This window comes from Hemiscyllium ocellatum, chromosome 48 (assembly GCF_020745735.1).
Source record: "Hemiscyllium ocellatum isolate sHemOce1 chromosome 48, sHemOce1.pat.X.cur, whole genome shotgun sequence".
NCBI classification, from domain to species: Eukaryota; Metazoa; Chordata; class Chondrichthyes; order Orectolobiformes; family Hemiscylliidae; genus Hemiscyllium; species Hemiscyllium ocellatum.
Window position 1 is genome coordinate 16,798,157 of NC_083448.1, and position 26,483 is coordinate 16,824,639.

The 26,483-nt window shown below is 47.6% G+C and overlaps 1 protein-coding gene across 1 annotated transcript in view; it reads right to left on the reverse strand.

The window, feature by feature from the left end:
• Positions 1-294: 294 nt before the first annotated feature.
• The window catches only part of cds2 (CDP-diacylglycerol synthase (phosphatidate cytidylyltransferase) 2), a 35,764-nt gene continuing 9,575 nt past the window's right edge, over positions 295-26,483 (reverse strand). The window contains exons 2-13 of the mRNA XM_060856722.1: positions 24,022-24,143; positions 20,762-20,858; positions 18,616-18,713; positions 16,935-17,074; positions 16,159-16,217; positions 15,614-15,696; positions 14,521-14,608; positions 10,541-10,609; positions 9,497-9,649; positions 9,154-9,273; positions 7,827-7,930; positions 295-6,542 (exon numbers count right to left, since the gene is read on the reverse strand). Of these exons, the coding sequence (XP_060712705.1) occupies positions 6,419-6,542; positions 7,827-7,930; positions 9,154-9,273; positions 9,497-9,649; positions 10,541-10,609; positions 14,521-14,608; positions 15,614-15,696; positions 16,159-16,217; positions 16,935-17,074; positions 18,616-18,713; positions 20,762-20,858; positions 24,022-24,143 (1,257 nt within the window). The 3' untranslated portion in view covers positions 295-6,418. The remainder of the gene's footprint in view (positions 6,543-7,826; positions 7,931-9,153; positions 9,274-9,496; positions 9,650-10,540; positions 10,610-14,520; positions 14,609-15,613; positions 15,697-16,158; positions 16,218-16,934; positions 17,075-18,615; positions 18,714-20,761; positions 20,859-24,021; positions 24,144-26,483) is intronic.

Here is a 26,483-nt window from a genome sequence, read left to right on the forward strand (position 1 = left end):
TTGCTGCAGCCAACGTGGGTGAATCCCCCAACTTGAAGAAGTGGTGACAGGATTGGGGTGTTGCTGACATGGCCTGCACTTAGTTGCAACCTCTCAATGCAGCATGGTGATTGGTCTCACAGGATCACTGCATTTTCTGATGGTTGTCAATAATACAGCAGGCTGTGGGATCAGAGTCACAGAGTTGCACGCTGTCCAGAACATAAATGGCAGCTGTCCTTGCTTCAACAACTGCTTGGCTCTAACAACAAGACGACACCTTCAGTGTCAGTGAAGTATTAGAAGAAGACTTGGTCATTTTTATTGGGTTCTTTTTATTTGCAACATACATAAATATTGTGTAGTCTTTAACACCATCATATATATGGATACTATATATATTTACACACGTATGCGTGCGCACACATACACACACACATTAAAGTTGACGTTCAATTAAAAAGAGGCCCATATACAATAACACATGACAGCAGGTATTACTTCAATTGGATAGTTCATACTTCACACAGACAGACACACATGTCGAAGCAGTTATTAAAAATTTAAAGGATTTACTCAACCACTTTACTGAAATAAACACATCTGTGAGTCTATTCTGCAATGTAACTGGTTCTGAATTAATGCTGTGATTTGGCCTCTGAAAGCTTTCAACACGATTCCAGTTTGATGTTGGAAATGTTGAACCTTGGAATCTGCTTCTTTTGGGCTGGAACTCACAAATCAAACCCACAGTGTAGGTTGTGTTTTGAAAGTAAAGGCGTCACAGTAAGTCTCTTGGTTGGGTCTGATAGCACATTCTGCTGTACTGTCCTGCTCTGGTACTCCTGTCTTCCCACACTTGACACCTAACTCACCTCTCTCTGGTTTGGACACCAGGGACTGCAATTGCAATAGTTACGTGTGTATTATGGTTCACCTGCTCTCTGGACATTGCTGGTGACCAATAGCTGGTCTTAACTTTAAATCACCAATTGTATTATTGCAAAGTAGAGGCTGCCTTTGGATTGAAGAGGGGAGACAATGGAACAGTGCTAATTTCATAACTAATCCAGAGGCCTGAGCCTCTCATCCCTTTACACCATCTGGTGGGATTATATTGATCATTCTGGAATTGCAGGCTGTTGATGCTTTCTGTTTGAAACTACTATCAACTGTTATTAAAAAACCCAGCTGGTGCATTGCTGTCCAATGATATCCTTACTCCAGACCCACAACGTGGCTAACTTTCACTGCCCACTGAAATGGGCCAAGCCAGCACTCCAAGCAAAGGGAACTTGGGATGGGTCAGCAAGCCCACATCCCATATCAACTGGGGCTTCCTAAAAATGGAGTTTGTTTTGCCAGACCATTTTGATTTAAGCTGGCAGCTCATGGAGAAATTCACAAATCATTCGGATGAGCTGACTGCAGCTTTGTTTTTTTGGGGGTAAATTTACTTTTGGAAAGGAGAACGCACAAATGCGAGTTTCTGCCAATCAAAGTAACATCGAACAAAAAGGACATGAAGTGGAGGTTGTAGCGTATTGCTGCAAGACAGAATAAAGCACAGGGAAAATGGACATGCTCATGATCCACTGTACAGAGCAGTGGCTTCAGATAGCAGGAGACCACATCAGCAATGACAGCAAGAGATTCCTATCCAGGACCAGAGCAAAAGCTGCTCTGGTGGGTTTTTGTATGGCCTACCTGGCGGAGGGAGGAACTTGGACGAGGTCACCACCCAGAGGTGTGAAATGCATTCAACGTCAGCAAGCCAGACAGCTGGCTGCAGAGTCAAATGACAGTGCACCGGGAAATGCCCAAACACAGCTCTGCACCTTCAGCAGAACACGGACTCTATTGTTCACCACTGCTGTCCACGTTTCCTCTCAGAAATGAGAGATGACAAGGCACGTTGATGGGACAATCCCCAACTCCTGCAGAAAGCTCGCTCTCAATTTGTCATCTTGACTTGCCCCAAACTGCCATCCTCAATAACCTGAGCACTCATCAAATTCTTGTGTTAAATTTGCAGCTGAATTATTTGAACCCAATTGAACCTGTCCAACAGATGCAGGAAAACATCCTGAACAGGAATTGTGATGCGATAAGGAATGACGAGATCTCTTGCAATGCAGTGGTTGAGGGAGGATGCCTGAGTTCATTACCCCTAGCTCCAGAGCGATGTTAGATCTGAACCGGTTGATGAATATTATCTGCAACAACTGAATCATTATCAACCAAAAACCCAAAAGAAGCAGCATGTTGAACCTTCCCAAGGTCAGAGAGACACAGCATTGACTCAGTCTTCATGTTACACAAGAGTGCATGGAGTTCGTTCAAGGATTTAAAACACATCTCAAGAGTTTTCACAAAACTGCAATCAACACTACCTTCCAAAATGTGAATTTTACTCAAGTCCTGCAAGCCCCCTGACACCCACACCTTTGCCATTCCCAGGTTTGGCTTTTGAAGAAATTACCCTTCACCCTAAAATGTTTGCAAAAGACTGCAAAGTGTTCCCAGCTGCTGCTTTGATCCAGGTATCTCTCTGAGTGCCTGGGTTGGGGTGGGAATGGGGAGGAGCAATCGCATTATTACAAGGTGTGGGGCCTTGTCTGCCAGCACCACAGGTCGTGATGAGGAGCTTCAGCTTGCTGTGCTGACAGACACCAACACATGTGACCTGTCTCCTCCCTCACTGTAAAACTTAGGCCTGGAGTCCAGCCCTGTGGGACTAGGGCCTGCATTCCCCATTCCAACCCAATCACAGCGAGAATCAGCAAAGAACTTCGAATGACTTACTGCAACAGAGTTCTGGTGACAGGTCAGCTTGGGCACATGTTGACTTGCTCTCACTCCATGCTGGTGCTGAGGCCTGCAGGGTTTTCAGGACAGTGCTGTCTCGAAAGGGTTCATGTACACTTGCACATCTGCAGCTCTCATTCTGGGCTGGCAAGGAAGATGGAATTGTACGCTGCATCACCCATGCACATGGTACCAAACACAGCCTGAACTTAGTGCTGATGGTGAACTTAGTGCCTGTTTGAATCAAACAAGGACTTGGGTTCAATGGTGTGTGGATTGTCTTTCAAGACTCAAATTTGTATCAGTGCTTTTGTAACAGACCAAATCTAAACAGTGTAACAACGTTGTCCTTCCACAAGCTTCCGATAAAAACAAACAGCATATTTCAGGATGTGATTATTTGTTTGTTTGTTGGTTTGGTGTTCCATCCAACTACTTCCACACCAATTTCTGGAGAATTGGTTCCTCTGGCAATCTGCATCTAATGGTTCCCAGGCTCCCACGCTCCAACTAAATGCTGAACTTCAGAAAACTGCAGACTTTCACCAACAAACATTCAAACAATCAGAAAAGTAAACAATAGAAAATTTCAGTGTGCAAACAAAGAGTCTCAAGGGGATAAAAACAACCCCATGCTAAACATACTTGGTGCGGCAGTGCGGAAACCGTGCTGATTGGGGTCACAGCAGGCTGAGCAGGAGCGAGTTACAAGTCAGACAAGAGAAAGGGATGGAGGGACGATCACTCCTGATAAGAGTTACAAAGTTAACCAGCTGGCGCTGGCTACCATGTGTTTCAGAGAGACAACTTCCATCCCAGATTTGGAGTTCATGCACAAGAGAAGCTGTGAAACTCAGAACTTGTTGGGTCTCTCCTTCCTTCGTGCAGTGTAGCCAGTGGATGAACAAATTCCCTGGGCATTTGCTTCCCACACTTGACCCTGTACAAGCAGGAGTTGGCTCTCACATTTGGCCATGAGGGAGGATTTCCCTTTTCCCTTGGGAGGGGGGGTGAGGGGGGGTTCTGTCACCTCGAGGATTGTTCCTTGGTGACAGAATATGTTGAAATAATAGACAGGCAGTTGACCAGACGGTGAGCTGGTGTCAGTCAGCAGATATGCAGAGAGCTACCTCAGCCAGCCATTTGACATCAACACCATCCTTTTATCTTGAGCAGAATGGCAATGAGAATCTTTCCCTGGTCAGACAGCAAATGTATTTTCAGTGAAATTCTGCACTACTAGCCAGTCCCATCAAAGTTAAAACTTCCCTAAACTGGTAGATCATTCTGGGGTGCCGTCAGAACCAAGCCACTACTGTGCACACCACAGCCTGAGTCATTAAGTGGCAGCTACAGGGTATATTGGGGGCCTTGTGAAAATGCTTTCAAGGTATCAAGATCATTGCATAATGTACTTTGACCCTGTCTGCCTCGGTTCCCACAGTTAATGCTGCTCGTTCCTGCTGAGGGAAATTCACCAGCTAAATCAGTGCTTGGCAGACAAGTTGGCCCTATGTCTTTAACTAACGCTTTGCGTCAACCGTTCCCAAAACATGTCTCTCCTGTTGGCCCCACCTGCTGTAATTTATTGTACTTGCCGTCAGTAACACTCGCCAGTGAGCAATCACCTTCCCCCACTTCTATCCCTCACATGAGTGAAGCTGAGCAACATCAGCCAGACTGAAGCAACTCTGACCTCCTTTTAACCTGTCCTGTTCCTTCAGTCCACCAGCTAACTAACCCCTCTTTACCAGTGCCTGATCGCTGATGCTGAAGTACCAGTCTCTGATGACCCAAGATAGCTGAAGCCAATAATATGTAACACACTCCTGCAAGTACACCTGGTTTTTCACCAAATTCACCAGTTCAAAACCAAAAGCAGCTAGAGAATAAAGGCTGGAAAAGGTCAGTACAACAATCACTTGAAACGTGGCTGTCTCCTCTGACCAGACACTAAGCATTACGTGTGAAGCATGGTAGGTGGGGCTCAGAAGTGGACCGTGCCTGCTGTCCACTACAGGAGGTAACAGAGCAGCTGGGCACTGCTTCTGGCTGGCTTTGAGCTGGTCGAATACGATGAAATGACGGGCTTTGGGAGTCAGGGACAGGAAGCTGGGCAGCAGGAAGTGGAGGAGTATGACTTGGGGTCCTGGACAGAAGGATGACTATCACAGTCTCCTTGGAGCCTTCACCATCTTCTCAGGGCAAGGCAAAGGGAGGATGCTGGAAACAGCAGGGTGAGTCAACTTCCCAACCTGTCCCAGTCACCAGCTGAACAGTGACACACGCAGAATTCCCAATTCTTGTTCACTCAATCCGTTCTGCCCTGTCTGGTTTATTCAAACAGCGACAGCAGGGAATCTGGATTGTAGGCTGTGCTGTACCAGTTAGAATTCAGCTTGTTGGGGGGGGGTCCTGACCCCCATCTAGCATTGCTGGGCTGGGGGGGGAAGGTACTCCATCTGCGTCAGACACCACCTAGGCTTATATGTGAAGGATGCCCTTCAGGCTGTTCTTGGAAGCTCCCCAGGGGAGGATTCATTGACAGAAGTGATGGAAACCCCTGCACAGTGGTTGCAACAGCATGTGGGTCAGTGGTGAGGTCAGATAACAACAAAATACTGCTCGTGATCACACCTTCCTTTCCAGACGGATAGAGGATGGATCTTTGTGTATAAAGGTAATGTTTGACATTACTAATCTCTGAGGACACTACCATCTGTGGAGCTATTTTTTCATTTTGGGACTACGCGGTTTGTGAAAAATTCCAAACAAACAGACAGCAGTTTTAGCCATGGGTCAACAAGAAAGTTTGGCTCAATCCAACAAGTTCAAGAATGTGAGAGGTATAACATGGTATCCCAGGTACTCTGTCCCTCAGGTAACAGGTTCTCCGACACCCCATTACTGACAAGTGCCTGCTGCTCCACTCTGTCTCTTTTTCAAACTCCCCTTGTTTCTCCATGCCTCCCATCTATCTAAAGGAACACAGCCAGTGCAAAGCACGATTCTCAAAGCTCTCTCAGCTGCCTGAAAAAGCCCTACAAATGCAAACATAAAACTTGAATGTGGGTTTTTTTACCTCAAAATGACACAGCCTGTGTTACACCAAATTTCTACATCTAATCCACCCTAAGAGTACATTCTGGCGAAAGAGCAAGTAACTGCGGAAAGTCAGTGAGACCTTGAACACAAGTGACACACAGTCTGCTAGGATTGGTATATACTACTGAGTCCAGATCCATCCTTTTTGGACAGTTTCTGATTCAGCCTCAGAACTCCTCACTTGTTTGGCATTGCAAACAGCAATGGGGCATCTTTGTTTTGGAAAAAAACACTCTGTGCGTGCGTGTGTGCAAGCGTGTGTGTGGGTGTGTCTGTTAATCACAGGCTCAGCACATCAGTGGTAGGACAGCTAATGGGCTGAGACTCCCATCATTAAACTCGTGCCTACTTTAGTGAGCACTGCATCGACCAGAATGTGAAGCTTTTGTGTCGGAAGGGATCTGGACCTCCAAGGTTACGTAGGAAAATCGCTGGTTGGATATGAGATTGGACACACACTGTGTTTTGAGAGCAAGTTCGGAGGCTGGATTCATTCGGCAGGCTGGTGCACCAGAACAGGTCAGCTCTACACTCCATTCTGCAGGACTCCTTTCTGGATCAGATTGGCCTTCAGGCTCTTGAAGATCTGGAGCTGTTGGTCAACGCGGAGAGCCAGCAGCTGCTGCAGCAATTTGCTCGGATTCGGGCCCCTAAGGACCAAGCAGAGACATTTCAATACAGACCCCCTTCCCCCACTCTGGAAAACCAATTGCCAGAGATTTTAGCTCCCCTCATCCCCGCACAGACATACCAGCTGCTTCCTGGTCAAGGGATACACATTGGTACAAACTCATTCCTGTTTCTTAGAAATGGCACTATGGGATGTTCATTGTGCACCTCAAACAACAGATGCAGAGGGCTTCATAACCAAGAGAGAGCATCAGCACCAGTCTATGCTGGGACAGCTCAACCCTCTGGACTGATGCATGGATCCATGATCATCTCATTCATAGTCCGGTGGCTGTCTTTGGCTGGCACAGACTCGATGGGCTGAATGGCCCTTTTCTGTGCTGTACACACCTCTGTGACTCCAAGGCACAAGCAAGAGTGGTTCCACAACAGTAACTTGCAAATGGAACGTACATGGCTGTGGGCTCAAACCACACACTTCCCTCCTGTCCGCTCTAATGGGCAATGTTCATTGGCAGGAGTGGGGGACTGTTACATTATCCAGGTTATGTGTGTGCTGCACTAACAACAGATTGCATTTAGGTAGCATCCTTGTGCCAGGAGAATCTGCCAAGACATTTGACGTGAAGGGACAGTGAGAGATTCGGACAGGAGGGTGCATCCTAAAGGAGAGGAAACCATTGCAGGGTTGGAGGGTGAGGGTGGTAGGGACGGAGGTGGGGTGGATGTTCTGGGAAGGGAATGCTCAAGACTCGGACAGAGGGCACAGCCTCAGTCAAAGGGACAAAGTTGAAAAGGCCAGTGCTAGAGCAAGAAGTTTCCTAAACTGCGGCCAGGCTGCAGGAAGTCGAGACATGAACACTCATCCTTCCTGAACGCTGTGTCAACAACCACTTTGAGAACTGGCAAGTCAGGGTTCACTCTCCGAGCACACTGCCTTCACTCTGTACATCCAGCATGTTCCCTCAGAGGGCTGGGAGTGTTTGGCAGGATCCTTCAGCACATTTAAGGCTGAGACAGACAGATCGAGAGGTTCAGAAGTGGATGTCAGTAATGTTGGGTCAGCCATGATCCTACTGAATGCTGGGGCAGGTTCAATGGGCTGAATGGCCTACTCCTATTCCGATTTCTTATGGTCCTGTGTCAGTTTGAGCGCTGGGCTGTTCAAGGTGCTATGTAAATGCAGCTGATGTGGAATTAAATTGTGCATTTTGCCTTGAAGTGGCTGGGTAATTGAGGAAAGGTGATGCTCTGCTCCAGGTGAGTGCTCGGTGTTATGCTGAGGGGATATCACTCATTCTTACCTGATGAAGCTGGCAATGTAGACATTCACAAAGGTGGCCATTAGATACTGGCAATCAAACCGATCCATGATCCCACCGTGACCCGGGATGGTGTCAGCAAAGTCCTGGGAAAGAAGCAGCCACGGGAATCAGAGCAATCCCATCATTCAGACATCAAGTCACATCAAAATTCTCCGTCTCCTATATTTTAAACGTTGACCTCCTTCTAAACATGGATGCATCTGTTCAGCAATTGCCCAGAGAGGAGTCAGTTTCTGAGTAAACCCTGAGTGTCTCCTCAGGAGATGGAAGGATAGGCTCACCTTTCTGCAGACTGACCAAATGGACTGGCTCCTTCCTGTCTTGGAGAATACAGTCAGCCGCAGCAAGACACAGGGTTGCTGCCACATAGTGGGCAGCTGGAATACACTGGGCCATGGTGACAAATTGGCTTGCTGCCATATACTGGGCCATTGCTCTGCACTGGTGCACTGGCAAACACTGGGCCACAGCAATATAGTGGGGTCACCGCCCTCAACTGGCCTGCTGTCTTACACTGGGCCACTGGGAGGCAGTGCTGGGGAACCACTGACAGAGTCTCTCTGGAAATCTCTTGGTTCCCCCACCCCTGATGAAAGGGAGAGAATTCATTGAGCAGCGTTAGCATCCATCTCATGGGAAGATGCTGTCAGTGTCCAGGTGAACACACTCAAGGTTAATACTCAGACATGGAGCTTTAGGAACTGCACAGCTCCTTATTCAATACCGTTCCATCCTCAGGGGCCACTTTCCTGTCTGATCCTCATTGACCTCTATCCCCTCTGTGTCTGAACATCAAACTGGGCTGATCTACAACAGCAGGACTCCCCAAGCCTGAGCAAAGACACTTCTCCTTATCTCAGCTGTGTACGTGGGCACCGTATCCAGACAATACCCCCATCACCCACAGCCAGGTGAAAGCAAGCATCTGTCTTTGTCAGCTCCTGGAAGATAGGGATGTATTGTGTCCAGATCACCTCTGTGTTCTCCAGAATCCCAGCCGCTTACTCAGCGTGGTTCCAGGGTCATTTCCAAAACTGGCAGTGCACGTTCACTTGAGAGGGACTCACTCAGAGGATTTAGGAAGCAGGGTATGGGACCAAGTTAGCCTGCTCTTGCTCTAGTGGAGACACTACAGACACAATCAGGCTAACAACTACAGCACGAGGTTGCAATGATCTGTATGTTTGTTTGTGTGCTGGATGGTTTGATCACTTTCCCTTTCAGTGTGGTGGCCAGTTCCCAAACATTGCAGTCTCTCTCTCTCTCTCTCAGAAAGGCCAGGGAAGGAAGGAAGGATTAGAAATACCTTGATTTTGAACGCTCTCTTGAAGCCGCTGGCAAAGAATCCTCCAAAGGGGCTGATGAGAGAAGCGAAGGTGGAAAGGGCGATGCTGTGAATCTGGAATGGATAGAGCCGGATACTCTCCTGCAGCCATGGAAGAAGAAGCAGAAATCAGCTCACTGATCAATTGTTTGTTGGTAATTGGAAAATTTGAGCTTTGAGGGGCTGTGTCTGGCCCTGATCTTCAGCCATACACATTCAGCCTGTTCCATGTTGCCCTTTCAGTGTTCTGACTGCCCAGCCCATCTACAGCAAAAACAAAAACAGCTCTCAAAGCTTCACACGCGAGAGGTTGCTGATGACATACCGAGCCTAAAATGGTCTGGGCCAGACAGGGGATGCTGTAATCCTGCTGCTGGAATAGTTCTGACGGTTCACAGTCCACGGTGAAACTGTTGGCATCATTGTTGAACTCAAATGGACAGACAAAGTACTTGTACCCCGACATCATGTAGGAGAGCTGCAAGATACAAACACAACCCAGACTGAGAACAGACACTTTCCAAGAGTGCTGGGCGTACGCGGTGCAGCCAAGTGCTGTCCCAGCTTGTGACACGACCCCGTTTATGCCCCAGGCTAGCAGCTCTATTCTCTGTAACCCCGCACCCACTGTTCTTGGTCATGTGATTGCGAGCTGTGACAGAGCTGGCCAGTGGTCCTCTACACTGTCCGGCCAACCCACAAAAGGCTGCTCACAATCACGGCAGTGATGGACTGTGTGAGGCCATTCAGCCCACTGTGCCCGTGCGGCTCGTTCAAGAGCTAACCAATGGGCTCCTCTGCCGCAGATGTTTTCATGCATTTGGCCAAACGTTCCTACTGAATTGGGCCTCTGTTGCCTTTTCAGACATCACTGAGATTCTCTCCATTCCCTCTGACCTTCTAACCATAAGTTCAGTGCAATTGGCCCTAGTTTCTCCGACTTATCCCAGCAAATTCCTTACTTCACTTGAATCTGTTCAAGCTCCAGTGAATGACTTCTCTCTGCTAGGAATGATCCCCAGCTTCAGCTGCAATTGTAGTGAATTCCCTCGTTCTAACCCTTTCCTGGTCCTCTTCCCAAGCTCCCAGCTCTCCCCCTCACACAAAGCAAACTGCCTCTTGCACAGCACGTGACTCCTGTCCAGGCCTCGCAAAATCAAAGCTGGAAATTCAGGGAAGAAACCACCTTCTTCGCAACTTCCAAAACTAATTTGTGTTTGTTCTGGCATTTAATATGTTGTTTCTGTTGACCATTCCTGGTTTTAAAAACAGGAGCAGCTTATAGAGTCACAGTTGTGTAGAGAAATGATGGTGGCTCCATGCTTTTTGGTCTGAATCTGTACAAGCCAGTGTTTTACTGAATTCTCACCAAAAGACCAAACAGAACAGTGGAAAAGAATCCTCCGATAAATCCTTCCCAGGTCTTCTTCGGGGACAACTGTAAAAACACAGATATGAAAGACATTCAGATCTTTTTTGCGACATCAGAGTATTGAAAAGGTTGCTGTCAGTCCTATTGTTTTGGGATTTGTTCTTTAAAATGTCACTGTCTAACCATGATTTGGAGATGCTGGTGTTTGACTGGGGTGTAAAATGTTAAAAATCACCCAATGCCAGGTTACAGTCCAACAGGTTTATTTGGAAGCACTCTCGCTTTCGGAGCATTGCTCCTTCATCAGGTAGCTATGGGACAGGATCATAGGACACTGAATTTACAGCAAAAGATCACAATGGCATGCAATTGAAATGATATATTGATATATGATATACCGAGGTTTGCTCATTGGGATCTTTTGCTATAAATTCAGCACTCTGAAAGCTAGTGCTTCCAAATAAACCTGTTGGATTATCATATGCTGTTGGGTGATGTTTAACTGTTTTCCCAGAACCTGCTTTGCAACATCAAGTTCAGTTTGAACTCAAGGCTGTGGGTCATATGTGGGCAAGTGGTGCTTGTAAGGGGAGGGTATGACTTGATGGGCCAAAGGACCTTGTTTTGACTGAATGACTCTCTGAAGTGACTGCCACACAACCCAAGTTGATCCTAATGTGTGACTGACTGGTTAGGGACAAGGGCTGTTTCCTCTGTCTCCCTCCACACCCTCTTCGGTCTAGATCTGGGCCAGGCTAAACCGGAATTCAATGGAGAAGGAGTACACAACTCGAGACACATTCCACCTTCTGGAACCCCCTCTGATTCCATATTGAACAGGATCCAATGGCTCTTCCATACCCCAGAGTTCTTTTTCAGAGGACCATATTGATATGCTTCCCAGCATTAGGCCTGAAATTGGCTGGGAGCAATTTCATTTTCGGTCCCGCACTTCTAACTCTGTAATCCATCGCCCAGACTTCAGGCTGGTCTCTCAGCCACCTCACCTCAACACAGAAAGAATTCAGTTGCTTCTAACTTCTCTCTGCTAAATCCTGCCAGCACAGCTGCCCGACATGATACATCACCTACCTTTACTCAGATAATCCCAAGCACCATATCCTGATATTGCTTTGTCCCACACACCAGGAGCAGGAAGAGGCCATTTCACTCCTGGTCCTACTCCACCACTGACAGCTGATCAGACTATCACCTCAAATCTATTTTCCTGCCTATCCCATTCACCCTCTGTGCATCACAAGAATTGATTCATTCTAGCCTTGAAAACAATCCAGGATTCTGCTCCCAGTACCTTTATTGTTGAGAGAGTCCCAAAACCTTTCAATCCTCTCAGAATTGTATTCCACACTGCCTGTTTGTAAGTGGGCGATCCCTGATCGTTAAACAATGACCCTTCATGTCCTCACTGTCCCTTACAGCTTCCCCTGAAACATTGTGTCTCAACCACTGTGTGTGAAATGGTGAGTCTCTCAAGGGCGATCAGCTCTGTCCACTCTCCTGGGCTGCAAGTGACTTATTCAGTTTGATTTCTGGAGAGAGGGAATCGGAGCTTTTTTGTCTTAAGTTGTGATGTGGCTTTATACTCAGCCTGGCTGTGTTTTGTGCTTTGTTCACCTCCATGTTCTGCCTTTCGTTACACTGATCTGGAAAGCCTTGCACTTTGTTGGATCCCACTTCAGGGTACTCATTTGTTAATCTGTTGTGAAGAATTTATATTCTCATCTGACGCAGCAAGAAAGCATGATCCCTTTTGCATCTGCAATTGCATTTGAATTCACTAAGTGTGGAATTAAGAGTCTACCAATAACCATGAATCCATTGTCGGTTGTTGGGAAAAACGCATCTGGTTCACTTTTCGGGAAGGAGAGTGCCATCCTTCCCTGGTCTGGCCCACATGTGACTCCAGACCCACAGCCAATGGGGTTGACTCTTAACTGCCCTCTGGGTAACTGGGAAATGCTGGTCTAGCCAGTGGTGCCCCATCCCGTGAATGCATCAAAAAGACTTATCCATCTCCAATTTTGATCAAGCGACAGTGGAATCACAGAATTATAGAATCCCGACAGCATGAAAGTAGGCCATTCAGCCCATCGCATCCGTGCTGACCCACTGAAGAACATCTGACCAAGAGCTGCTCCCTACCTGTCCCTGGAACCCCACATTTCAGTGCATCAGTGGGTGAAAGTATGTCACACCCAGACATGTTTACCACTGGGACGACAAACTGAAGTGGACGTTGGACTGTTAGATAACTGGGAGAAGGTGAGGACTGCAGATGCTGGAGACCAGAGTTGAAAAATGTGGTGCTGGAAAAACACAGCAGGCCAGGCAGCATCCGAGGAGCAGGAGAATCGACGTTTCGGGCATAAGCCCTTCTTCAGGAATGAGGCTGGTGTGCCAAGCGGGCTGAGATAAAAGGTAGGGGGGAGAGAATTTGGGGGAGGGGTGCTGGGCGCTGGTGGAAGGAGGTGAGGGTGAGGGTGATAGGCCGGAGTGGGGTGGGGGCGGAGAGGTCGGGAAGAAGATTGCAGGTCAAGAGGGCGGTGCTGAGTCCGGGGTTTGTGACTGAGATAAGGTGGGGGGGGAGGGCAAATGAGGAAGCTGGAGAAATCTACATTCATCCCTTGTGGTTGGAGGGTTCCTAAGTGGAAGACGAGTCGCTCTTCCTCCAGGCGCCTTATTGCCATGGTCTGGCGATGGAGGAGGCCAAGAACCTGCATGTCCTTGGCAGAGTGGGAGGGGGAGTTCGTGTTCAGCCACGGGGCGGTTGGGTTGGTTGGTGCGGGTGTCCCAGAGGTGTTGCCTGAAACGTTCCGCAAGTAGGCAGCCCGTCTCCCCAGTGTAGAGGAGGCCACGTCGGGTGCAGCAGATACAGTAAATGATGTGTGTGGAGGTGCAGGTGAATTTGCGATGGGGCAGACCGGGAGGGTTCTGCAACTTGCAGTGAAAGTGCTGGATATTTTTGAGGTGCTGCTTTTTGAAGCAGCGAGTGGGAGAATTTGGCAGAACGGAGAGTTTTTTGTGTTCAGCTCATCCTGCCTGACGACAAGCCCTCCGATGGGTGGATGAAGCAGTAAGGGTCAGGGAAAGCACAGAGGGAAACAGGACTCATCCATCTCCCTCTTCACCCCCTTCCCCCAACCTCCTGCTGACCCAGTCTCTGCAGCACAAAAGCTAAAAGACTTCAAACAAGAAATGACCAAGGTCCACCTGATTACTGTTGGATCGAAGAGTGACCAGCAGCCGATAGCAAACAATGTGTCATCATCAGTGCTAAACAACAGAAAACAAATCAAAGACTGTCAGAGACTGTTTCACCCATGTGGATGAAATATAGATTTTTGATGTCCATTTTGTTTCTCCTATCTGTATCCCTTTTCCATCCACAGTACCTGTGTCAAACTCTCTGTCTGCATTGTGTGTGTGTGTGTATTTGGGATGTTTGATAGGATTTCTCATGTCCTTTCTTTGCTCTGCTCATTTGTCAGGGTGAAGTGTAAAACTCCAGCTATTTTCTGTCCGTTGTGGACACAGGTCCTGAGTGTCCGTCCGTCAGGTGAACTAGTCACCGGGATGGTTTAACGTGGGTACTTACCCATTTGGAATTGCTTGTGGAACACATGACCACAGTGATCAGCACCCTTTGCCCAGTCCCACAGTAACATGTGTGACTTCCACACTGGGTTCAAAGGTCAACATTGAGTGCATGTGGGAGAGGGGAACTTCTGAACTCCCTGTCATCCCAGCAGCAAGCCCAACCAGCTGCAAGGGAGGAAGTGCAGGCTGAAGCTGCCTTGACCCCACACTTTGTCTCCACTTCCACCCACGGTAGACAGCAGACAGAGCTCACCAGGTCAGTGCAAACTGGGACTGAGACTGAGCTGGCTGCCTCTCTAGGGTGGGATTGATTTTCATCTCTGCAACATGCGGTCATGTGTGTTTGTCTGGTCACTGACCTTGATGAGGGGAGTTCGACCAAAGAAGAATCCAAACATGTAGGCCATGATATCATTGCAAATCACACAAGAAATTGGAACGATGAACCTGAGAAAGAAAACAGAGGGAGCAACGATCAAACAGCATGCGCCAGACAAAGTAAGAGGCCACTCGGAAATCCGCAACCTTTCAACTACAGAGGAACCTCAGTTATCTAAAGGACACAGGCAGAGAGGATTCCATTCAGATAACTGAATGCCAGATAACATAGTCAGCCAAGCATGGGGACCCTAGCGATCTTGTTCAGAGAATCTGAAATTGGGTGAATTGAATGCGTGATAATCAGGGTTCCTCTGTACTTGGAATCCTAGTCACATGAAGCCAGGGACAGCAGCAGCTGGGAAGTGTATTCTCAATATGACAGCACTCGCTGAAGGTGGGTCCCTGGCTGTTCATGTATAACCTGCAGGGACCCAGGACTCCATTACTCAAGCAAGGTATTCACAGATATGGGTTGGGCTTGCCAGGGAACTAGCTGGAGTTAACAGCTCAAATGACCCAAATTGATTTACGTTCAGGATGCACAGTAAGACAGAACCAGGGTTGATTATTTGTATAAGAACCTGCCGAGTGGGACAGGGTTAGACCAACTTTCTGTCTCTGAGGCATGAGAGATGTTCCACTTGTCTTCAGTATCGAGTCACCGGAATGTTCTCTGGGTGTTGGGAAGAGACTTGCTTGAACATAATGATCTGATCAACCTTGGAAAGCCATTTTGGCATCAAATGGGAACATCGTCCCAACTTTCTGACCTTGCCTTGAAACAGGGATCTCTGTGAGATCCAGTTCCCAAGGATGGGAACCCATGAGTCTCGTGTCACTATATAAGGGGATGCCTGATCTAACATCGCACAGAGGTAACCCTCAGGCACTGAAACACTCAGCACAGCTTCAACAACTGCAGTTTTCTCCTGAATGCTGACGAGCACATCCCAGAGCTGGAGAAAGCTGCTGTCAACACACCCTCTGGCAGGGCAAGGTCAGACTGGCTGAAAACTGGCCCAAGTTGGTCCAGCCCTGCATGATGGAAGCAAACACTGGACTGTCACTTACCAAATCATTCCATCAAAGAGGTTGTGGATGATCAGGTGAGACTGGGTAACTACAATCAGCAATGTCACATGGGTCCATCCAAACTAGAAAGGAATAAAGAATACAAAAATGAGGTTTGTATCCACAGACCAGAGTGCCAACACATCTATCCAAGGGAATCTAGATCATTGAGGACTGAGCAGAACTGGGGTTTCTATGGTTTACACACGTCTATTCAGCAGTGGACAACAGGTATCACACAGCAGGCAGCAAATATAGTGAGATCAACCAGTCACCCAGCCAGCACCCAACAGGGAAGACACTGCCATCTCCTTCCCTCCCTGTCCCGTTCGGCTGCAGCAGCAAGAACACAATACAGTGAGCTTGCTCTCCTCACCATAGTTCCCTAACCCCCCACAGTTCTGCCTCAGCTTCAGGTCTGTCCAAGGGGCTGACCAAATCAAACCCAGTCAGTGGGTTGGGATGGTGGTCCAGGAGCGAGAGCAAGTGGCACGGTAAATGCAGAGTGGGTTTCCCTGTGAATATCACGGCTTGACATAACATACCATGTAGAACTGCAGTCTGTAATGTTTCTTCACCAGGCTCAGGACAAACATGCAGAATCCTACAAACAAAACAACAAGTCACTGTCTGTCAAAAACACAACATACTAAAGACCACAACAGATCAGGCAGCATCCAGGGAGAAAAAGCAAGCTCACGTTTCCAATCAGGGTGACAGCTTGGATAAATGCCATGGAAAAGACTGTGTGTTCTGATAATGGATCTCCACGTATAACATGAAGTGGAACTTATATGTCCTTTCTCCCTGAGAGCAGGAGAATTGACGTTTCGGGCACTTAATCCTTTTTCCCTGAGAGCCTGACACCAGCAGCCAAAACCATACTGTCTGACCTGGCTTGTTCACAGCATTGTTCAAGGAGTTGCTGTACACATTGGGAAGCTCTTGTCAAGCTGAGCTTCCAGTTCAGTAGCTGAACATATTTCTCTGCCTCTGCATTTTGCTGTATTTACAAAATGGTGAAAACACCAAGTCTGGTGAGTGACACAGACAAGATGATTAATTTCTCTAATTCTCTGATTCTAACAGCTTGTCCACAGTGGGCATTTCCTTCCTGTCACACTGACTCGATGCCTGTCTTATACATGATTTGACTTTTCACTTGTAAAATATTGAAGAGTCTAACCTGCCCAATCCCATGAGCTCAGTCAGACAGAAAGAGTGCGGACATTTGACACTGAGTTCACTGCTGACTGAGGGAGTATGTGTTGTTATTTTCACAGATCATGTCAGATCCACAGGGACAAGTCAGCAACAGTACCTGCCAGGTAAAGAGCAAACGAGATGAAGCGATGGTATTTGCTCAAGATCCGCAGGGGCTCCTCTCTCTGAACCAGGGCGAAAAACGTATCTGTTACTGTCTCCCCATAGAAGAAGTAATTAGCACACAGCAAGAAATACCTTCGAGAGAAAACAGGGTCAGACATTTTATCTCCAAACTCTTCAAGCAGGGTAAATCAAACACTTCCAGTACAGGAAGATGTTAGCTTGTGTGAACCATTAGGGGCCCCTCTCCTTCCATAACCTGTGCTTGCTTCTGGTCTGTGAAAGTTGCAATCTTATCATGTTTAGACACTGCTCACAACATGTCCCTCTGCTCCAAAGTCCCATTTCGGTCCTCTCCTAAACTCCTCCAGCGTTAAGAGCTCTGTGCTCCTACAGTTCTGGTGTTTAGTGCACCCCCCCCCCATCACCTCACCATTTCTGTCTCCGTCAGTGGTCACTGTATCTTTGGCCACCTCAGTGCCCAGCTCAGGACTTCATTCTTTAAATCCTCCCCACCTCTGTGTCTGTCTGTCTGTGTCTCTTTCATTATCCATCCTGATTTTAACCATTCCTTGGAGCCTCCCCCTTCAGTTACATTTTTTACCACCTGTCCCAATACCACCTCATGAAGCTCAAAGTGAAATACTGAAAAGGAACACTTTGGGACTTAGTTATTCAAATATAAGCTGCTGTCACCACTTACTCAGACACAACCTTTGGAGCAGGGTAAATGACTAGCAACAGAAATGGGTCCAATTAAACCATATGTTAAGGAGCACAGAGTCTTGAAGACCACCTCACGTAATATGTCTTGTGTGGGTCCCTCCATGTCCTTGTCAACACAAGGTGAATTATTTTGAAAGTTTGCAATGCAAAGTAGATGCATTTTAGCAGCTGGCAGCTCTGACTGATCCAAACTCATCTACAACACAATCCTCGAGCTGTGCAGAGGACCAGAGGAACACCAGATCATAACTCAGCGTTAAACACTCAATGGCACAGCAATGGTTGCACTGGACTCAGACTCTGACTTGCTTCAGTTTTCAGGCTGAGGGGCTCTTGGTTTGAGTTTGCGTTTGCTGAGATTGCACTGTTTGCCTTGGGGGTGGATGAGTGGCTGTGGTGTAATGATACTCTCAGCACTGAGACCGACATGTTCGGGGAAGGGACTGTGTTCAGGAGAAACGCAAAGAGATGCCAAAACGACAGTGAGAATATTTGTCTTCTATTCAGACAAGCACATTAAATGTAGAATGATGAAAGTTTGTTTTCACCAATGAGACTCCCTTATGGCTGTCTTTGACATGGACAAAGAATAGATGACATGGTGGAAAGTGCTCCCACTCACATGGGGTGATATCTGAATTTGTTTCAGATTGAGAGCACTGGGAAGCAGTGATATTTCAATTCCACTGCCATGATCCTATGGATGAATGTCTCCTGCTTATTATCTGTGCCAGAGGGGAATTTTATATTACAGGCCAAACTGTACTCATGAAACAGTATGTCAGCTTTCTCCTAACAACGAGTGACACAGTTGGAGAGGCAAGAGGGGGTGGTATTCTGATTTAAAACAAACCCCAGACAAGTGACACAAGATTTCTCCCAAAGCCTGGGCGTGATTCACTCAGTCTTTGTCCCTTCAGCTGTGACCAAATGCCCATCAATGTGCTCACCAGCTCAGGGTCCGGAACCATGGCAGATGGTAGGAATGATAGACGTTGTAGCCGATGAGGATAATCTCATGAAAGCATTTGATCTGCACACAGAGAACCTAGGAAAATGAAAGAAGAACAATACAGTGTGACCTGGACTTCACCATCCAAGATAGATTCAAGCCCACAACCTTGTGGTTGCATTGTAACGTCATCACTCCTGAACAACGGAGGTTGGGGGGGGGGGGGGGGAGAACAGACAATTTGTGATTGCAGATTATTGGGCACCCAGGGTTGCTCACTGAAATCTGATTCGAAAGCTGGAAAATGTCGCTGTGAGATAATTACGCTGAAGCTCAAGATCAGATCAAATCCTTCCTGCTGCCATGGGCTTGGACTTTAAAAATACATACCCTTCCATCTGCAGCAAACAACCTGCCTGTAACTCAGTGATTGTTCAAAATATAATTTCCACTCACACTTTGTTCAAGTTTTAAATATGTTTGATCAGTCTTTATTGAACTCTAAGTACCATATTCACTGATCATTTCAGCATATGTCAGTGTTCTAACATTTTAACGTTGACAGTTTTTCCCTGTATGTAGGGCTTGTTTCAAAAAAATCATGGTTGTATCGATGAAAACATGACTGTGTGACAGTATCGTCTTCAACTGGGAAGATTAGGTTTTGTCAAAGTATTTTTGAATACAAGGTCTTCACAGTATAATTTTGTGTGAGTGTGTTTGTGTTATACACACTTTCAGTCCATTCCTAACCGTCCCTAGTTTAACTATCAATGTAAAAATCCAGTGGTGAATGAAACTATCTGAGCGTGTTGGCCCTGCGTTTAAACATCTTCTCTGTTCTGATACTCAGTGCCATCATCACCTCTGGGCTGGCGAGAGATGAAATCAGTCCCCATTCCTTGCCCCTGACACCACTCACTGAGTGACGATTTGGTGTATAGGCACCTGTTTATGCAGTAGGTCAGAGCACTCCCCCCTCCTACCCCCAATACTGGCTGAGTGGCCTCACGCCTGTTTCCCAGGTAGGAGAAGGTTGTTGGTTCAAGGCGCACTCCACTGATTTCAGCACGTAATGCATTCTGACATTTCACCTGAGTGCTGCAGCATTGCTGGAGGTGCTGTCAGTCACTCAGTGAATCCTTCAATCTCTCCGAATATCCCAAGGCAATATTGGAAGAAAGCTCTCCCTCACATTCTGTTGTGAATACATTCCCTTGAAAGCACATCAACAGATCACCTATCTCACTACTGTTTGGGCTGGGATTTTGCTGTGTTCAAACACATGCAGATGCAAAGTACATGTAAATCCCTAACAACAGAGACTTGACATTGAAAGGGGCAGCATGCTGGCTCAGTGGTTAGCACTGCTGCCTCACAGCACCAGGGACCCTGGTTCGATTCCAGCCTTGGGTGACTGCCTGTGTGGAGTTTCCTCCGGGTGCTCCGGTTTCCTCCTACAGTCCAAAGATGTGCAGGTTTGGAGAATTGGCCATGCTAAAATGTCCAGAGTGTTTAGGGATGTGGAGGTGAGGTGCATTAGTCAGGGGTAAAGATAGGGGAATGGGTCTGGGTGGGTAACTCTTCGGGGGGCGGTGTGGATTTGTTGGGCCGAAGGGCCTGGTTCAACACTGTAGGGATTGTAAGATTTCTATGAAAAGCAGGTCAGTGACTCAGCATGTCATCCTAAAAGATGTTCTGGCGATGTCAGTCCCTTTTTTAAGTTGCAGTGGAGACAGCAAATATCAATTAACATACAAGAGTTACACAATCATTATTTCTCCTGGGGGAAGGGAGACTTCCTGCATATATGGGTACACTGGCACTTGACTCGAGCTAAACAGAAAATAAATGCTAAGTAATGCAAAGGCTGGAGTTCTGAAATCCAAACAAAGTGTTGCAGAAACTCCCCAGATCTGCTGGGAGAAAGTGGGAGTTATACTTTCTGAGACCAATGACTCTTGTATGGAAGACGAGTTGACAGACACAGGCTGGTTATTTTTCTCCCCACAGATGTGGGCAGACCTGCTGAGTTGTGTTTCTGTGAATCCTGGAAGTTGGTTTACATTGAGCAGAAATGAGATGAGGTACATAGGGCATGTGTGCATTGAGGCAGGGGTGTAAAGTGCAGCACTGAAACTTACTATCATCATGAGAACCATGGGGCCCAGATAGATGATAAGGAAGAAGAAACTGATCATAGCCAGGGTCAGGATTCCTCGCACCCACCAGTTCCTCCATCTAGCAAAGGAAAGGAGAAGAGTTTTACAATTCCAGCATCAATGAATCCAAACAAGTTCCTCAAGCCTGGGAAATACCTTGATGTCCTCACAGAGACCAGCTTGGTGTACACTCAGCACTCCCCAATGGCACTGTGATCATGCTGCACCTTTAACAAGGTTACACTGTCCTTGGCTCTTTTTTCAGACCAATCATAAAAGGAGCGATTCCGAAAGGTCGAGGTTGGAAGGGTTTTGGGGCCAATCTGAATTTAGCTCACAGATACTGCTTCAGGTTTAAAAACAACCCCTTGTACACTGAAAGGGGAGTGGCCAGTTCACCCAGCTCTGCTTTGGTTTGGGTTTTAGCAGGCTGGCTGTTCACTGAAAGCAGGCAGGTAGCTTTGAGTCAGCTGGCCCAAGAATCAGCTCCATGCCAGAAGGTGTTCGATGCTGTCATCTCTCTCTCTCTCCTGTACATCCCTGGGTATGATTTCACCTTTTTGAGCCAAGGGGTGTTTATGGGGATTGTTGCAAGTATTTGGAACAGCATCTTTAAGTTGGGATAATCTGTTGGGTTGTTGGATAGGGTCAGTTATTCAGCATTCTGTTCTCTGTGTTTCATTTGGTAGTGTTGCAAATAAATTCTGTTTTGTTTAAAACTGAGTGGTTGGGCCAGTCGTCCTGGAATATCCACTACACACCTGCTTAAAACAACAAGCAATGCTAGGGTCTGGGCTACTTCCTTGAAATGTTTTGAGGGCGGGGGGGTCTGTCTTGGTCTGTGACAACACTCAAGCTGTAAGGGAGTGAACGATGACGTGGCACCACCACTCCCCAGCTCCTCCCACAAAGCTGTCTCCACAAGGGAGTCTGACACCTGAATCCAGTCTTCACTGTGGTACTCAGTGCTGATGAGAATGCCTTCCGAGTGAGAGGTTCGACCAAGCCTGCTGATGTAAATAACTCAAAGATTGTCCCATTCAAAACCAGCAAAGAACCAGGGTTCATACTCATTAAGATCCACTCAGCTGCCCCCTTTCCCTCTCACTAACTTAGATCCTTGGATCCTGGAAAGTCCCCTGTTCCTCTGTGCACAGCTCTGTGGGATCTTGGATAGTGACAAGAGAGAGTTGATGCAGATGGAATTATTTGAAGAGAGTCCCCAGCTGGTGCTTTCTGATCATGCTGTGCACTGACCTCCTCCTGCTCCTCCCCATCAGTGTGAAGCAGTAAGGAATTCCTCTTTCCCTTTGGATCCAGTGACCTCATTGGCCCTGGAGTGAGCGGACTGTCTGGGTAACGAGTTTCCAATTGGATTTTTTTTGTGTGTGTGACTGGTTTTGACTTGTGGCCTCCAATTTTGGTGCTCTCTCCAAGCGGAGAGAATCTCACCCCATCTTTTTGCATTGCCTTTAATGATGCTGAAGACCTCCACCTTTCAGCAGCTTCAATGCAGCCGTGTTCAGGCCTTGCTGAGAATGTGGCAGTCATCCACTGCCTAGCTGCCCTTTTCATAACACCATGCAACCAAATGTTGCACATGTGACCGAATCGAGTCGAAAAGCAATCTGACTGTCTTCTGCCTTTCAATTGTGTCCCTCGAGAGGGGAGCCCTGGTTCTTTGCTGGTTTTGAATGGGACAATCTTTGAGTTATTTACATCAGCAGGCTTGGTCGAACCTCTCACTCAGAAGGCATTCTCATCAGCACTGAGTACCACAGTGAAGACTAGATTCAGGGTATCAGACTCCCTTGCGGAGACAGCTTCGTGGGAGGAGCTGGGGAGTGGTGGTGCCACATCATCGTTCACTCCCTTACAGCTTGAGTGTTGTCACAGATCAACATAGACTCCCCCCCCCCCCCCCCCCCCCCCGCTCAAAACATTTCAAGGAAGTAGCCCAGACCCTAGCATTGCTTGTTGTTTTAAGCAGGTGTGTAGTTGCCTGATTTTGGTGCTGTTAGCCAGGGCTAATCAGGGAGTGGGGGCTAACAGATATGAAGAGGAGTGTGAGGGTTTCTGTTCACTCTTGGAACTGGCTGGTCAGACTCCATGGGGAAAGCAAGGAGGACTTGGTGACAGGATACCTACATTCATGGTGTTAGTTCAGGAGGGGACTGAAAGTCCATTTGCAGGGGGTTAAACTGTTAACAAAAACTTCCTGTCGGTGCTATTCCAATGAAATTGTCATGGTCCTTCACTTTCTGTGCAAGTCATGCCCAAGGCATTCTCATCAGTGTTTGTTCTTAATCAGTGTCTGAGGAACTTCCTCCTCCTGTTTTCAATGAGCTCGATCAAGCTGTTGTTCAAGGGCAATGGATACAGGTTGCAGGGTATAAGGGGATAGATCCTGAGTGTGCGAACCCCAGACAAATCCCACAGACTCCAACACCAAGCAGTTTGTGTGACTGAAATCCTGTCAGTACCTTCAATCTTCATTCCACCACCAACACTCAACAGCAGCAGGGTGCGCTGTCAATTCAAGGCTCCTTTAGCAGCATCTTCCAAACCTGCAACCACTTCTACCCTGAGGACAAGGGCAGCAGGTCCATGGGAAGATAATCCCCTGCAGGATCCCCTCCAAGTCCCTCACCAATCTTAGAAATAGACGGCTGTGCCTGCAGTGTTACTGGGTCAAAGTCCTGGAACTCCTTCCCTCACAGCCCAGTGGGTGTCCCAATCCCCTGAAGGACTGGAAAAAGGCAACTCAGCAGCACCTTCTCCAGAACAATTCGGGATGGAAAATAAAGGGCAATGTAGTCAGGGTCAACAAGAGCAAACCAGACAGTGAGCATCTCGAAACAGAGAGGGGGGAACAACTGGGGAATGAATCAAACTAACTAGCTCGTTCAAATGGTTGGCACAGTCCAAGGAGCTCCCCATTTGATTTGTGTAAAGTGTTGTGATTTTAGTTATGAAGGAGTGTTTGCTCCTATATTTTGAGACTCGAGGTAGTTAATCCTGAGTCACCAGGCACTTGTCTTTGATCTTATCAGGTATTCTTCCCAAGTTTAGCTCTTTGGGAAAGTCAGCTTTCACAGGAATGGAAAACAAACTCTGCCCCCAGTTCTGCCAAGTGAGTCCAGCATAGTGTTCCGGATTGCACTCAGTGCTAGGTAAAAGGACAAACTCCAGCAGTGCACTGAAATCCTTGGCAAGTGCTGTCAGGGCTGAGAATACCACACCTTGAAGATAGGCCGGACAGTGCCTTGTTCAACACCTCGGGAGTATTATCAACGGAAGGAACAGTGTCTGCACTGCTCGAGTCCAATTTCGCATCACTTCCAGAGGTCGTCGACTCAGACTCCTGCACACAAACAAAATACAAGCCAGGAAGGTTAATGCACATTCAGATGGAGAGAGAGTCCTGCAAGTGCACTGTGGGGTCAGCAGCCAGCATCTGAAAGAGGAGGTGCTGATCTCTGCTGAGGGACGTTTCCCCCCTCCCACCCTGCCAATCTATAACAGGTACACTGCTTGCAGATGCTGACCGTACCGATGTGTAATTCTACATCTTCTGGGTTTTGCTCTCAATGGTCAGCTTCACAAGTTCAACATCATTCATCAGAGTTTGCAAAGAAAGGAAATCAACACCATGACCATGTATCAAGGGAGCATGATCTGTGGGGTTGGAGTGAGTCAGATGCAGTGCACAGGATGCTCTGACATCAGCTCCTCCATGCTTCCTGCGCTGCTTGTGAACAAATTTGAGTAAGATAAGGGAAGGAAGCTTTCCTGTATCTGGCACACCAGCTTCCTGTTAACACTGGCAGTCAGGCTGTCAGAAATCCAGCCAACTGTCTCTGAAGGAAAGCTACCCAGACACCCAAAGGAGAGTGGGAATTTGGGGACAGCTACAGGCCCAAAGCTGACAACTTACCAGAGTTCCCGGCTAGAGGCAGATGGGAGAGGAAATCTAGGCCCGTCCACAATGAAACCCAAATGGCATGTTCCCATTGTCTTCCCAGAGGAAACTGGACACCAGGCTGCCTTTGGGAAGCAGCTGAGAAGAACCTGGATTTCTGTCAGAGAGATATATGGCCCTCTACCAAACCCTTCTGTTCAACTCGTCCAGGCTGACCAAACTTAACTAGGTCCATCTGTGTACACATCTAATGGAAGTGAAAAACCGAGGAAGCATGTCAAGAAACCAACAGTGAAGACTCTTCCCTCAGGCAGAGTGTCAACCATAAACATCTTTACTTCAGCTTTGCTCAAACCAAGTCATCGGAGAGCAGTTAGAGCAAGGACCATGGTGTCTGTTAGGGTAAAGTGTGGAATGAATGTACACAACTTCTAACTTACTTCAAATGGAGACAGAGACTGCCTGAAATAGCAAAATCACTGACAACGAGGAGCATACATTTCTTCATGACAGCATTGTGAGTAGGGTTCCAAATCATTCCTGGCCAAGATGGATATGAAAGTGTGATGTTTTTAGCTGGGAATGTTCAGTAGTAACCAAGTCATGTGCAACCCACAAGGTAGCAAATAATTGCCTTGTGCTTCTGTGAAGGGTCATCAAAGTGAACCAGCTGTGATCCAGACAACGGAGTTAAGGAGTAGAGCCAACTTCCTGTCAAACTAGTCCTCCCTGAAGATGCATCAACCACCAACACACACGAGGAACAATGCCTCCAGAGGCATCAAACATTCCCAGGCCACATCTTGAGACACATCACAGCAGACCTTCCACTCGTGTGGTGCTCTCAGCAAGGCCAAAGGTCACATCACTGCTGGGCTCAGTGGGGGTTAAGCCCTTGTAGGGTCAAAGAGTTCAGATCCAGAGCTGCCACTACCTGAACTTCGGCGTGCAGGACAAATGTTGTCTTAAACATCATCCCCCTCCCTGTGGGGTCACAGGGATGCAAGGAGCAAGGGAGCTCCACTTCACAAAGCTACACATTAGGAATAGGTGTGGAGTGTCACATGGACCAGCCAGCCAATGGAGGGGGGGGGAACACTTGGTTCACAACCCACCAACAGCAGCAAGGGAAGCCGCTCAGACATTTCTCCAGCCTCTTCAGACAGGGTGAAGCTTTCAGGGCAACAGAAGCAGCCCCGGCAGTTAAAGGCAGGAGAATTTCTTGTGAAACACTTGAAGCAGACAGGATGTCAGGTAGCAATGCCTGCGAGAATGAAAGGAAACAGTTATTTGTGGTCAAACTGTGTGGCGGGGAGAATTTGAGTCATAAGGTGCTTTTCTGACTGAGACAGAAAGTAAAGTCACACATGTGAATCTCTGAACAGCTTCCCACTGTTTGTCACCCCACTAGTGGGCTTTTAGGTCTGTCTGCTTGACTTTCCAGGTGGAACCCTGCTTTCTCTGCCTGGGCTAGCATACTCAAGCTGGTAATCCACATGTCCCCGGCTGCACCTTCCTCCTGCACTCTTTGGGACCCATGCCAAGGTCAGGCAGCATTCTCTGGCTTGCAGCAGGCCTGAAACTGAGTGATGCAGAGTCAGCGACTCAATCGGGAGAGAAACAGAGGCTAGGACTCCCACCTCAATAACCAGGGCAATTCTCCAGGCACTCTGTCATGCAGGAGTTATTTACACGGACACAGTCCAAGTCAACAGGGTACTCAGTGACATCCAAGGCTTGTCCTGTCCTCAGTCCCAGTTCACAAGCCAACACCACAGTAAA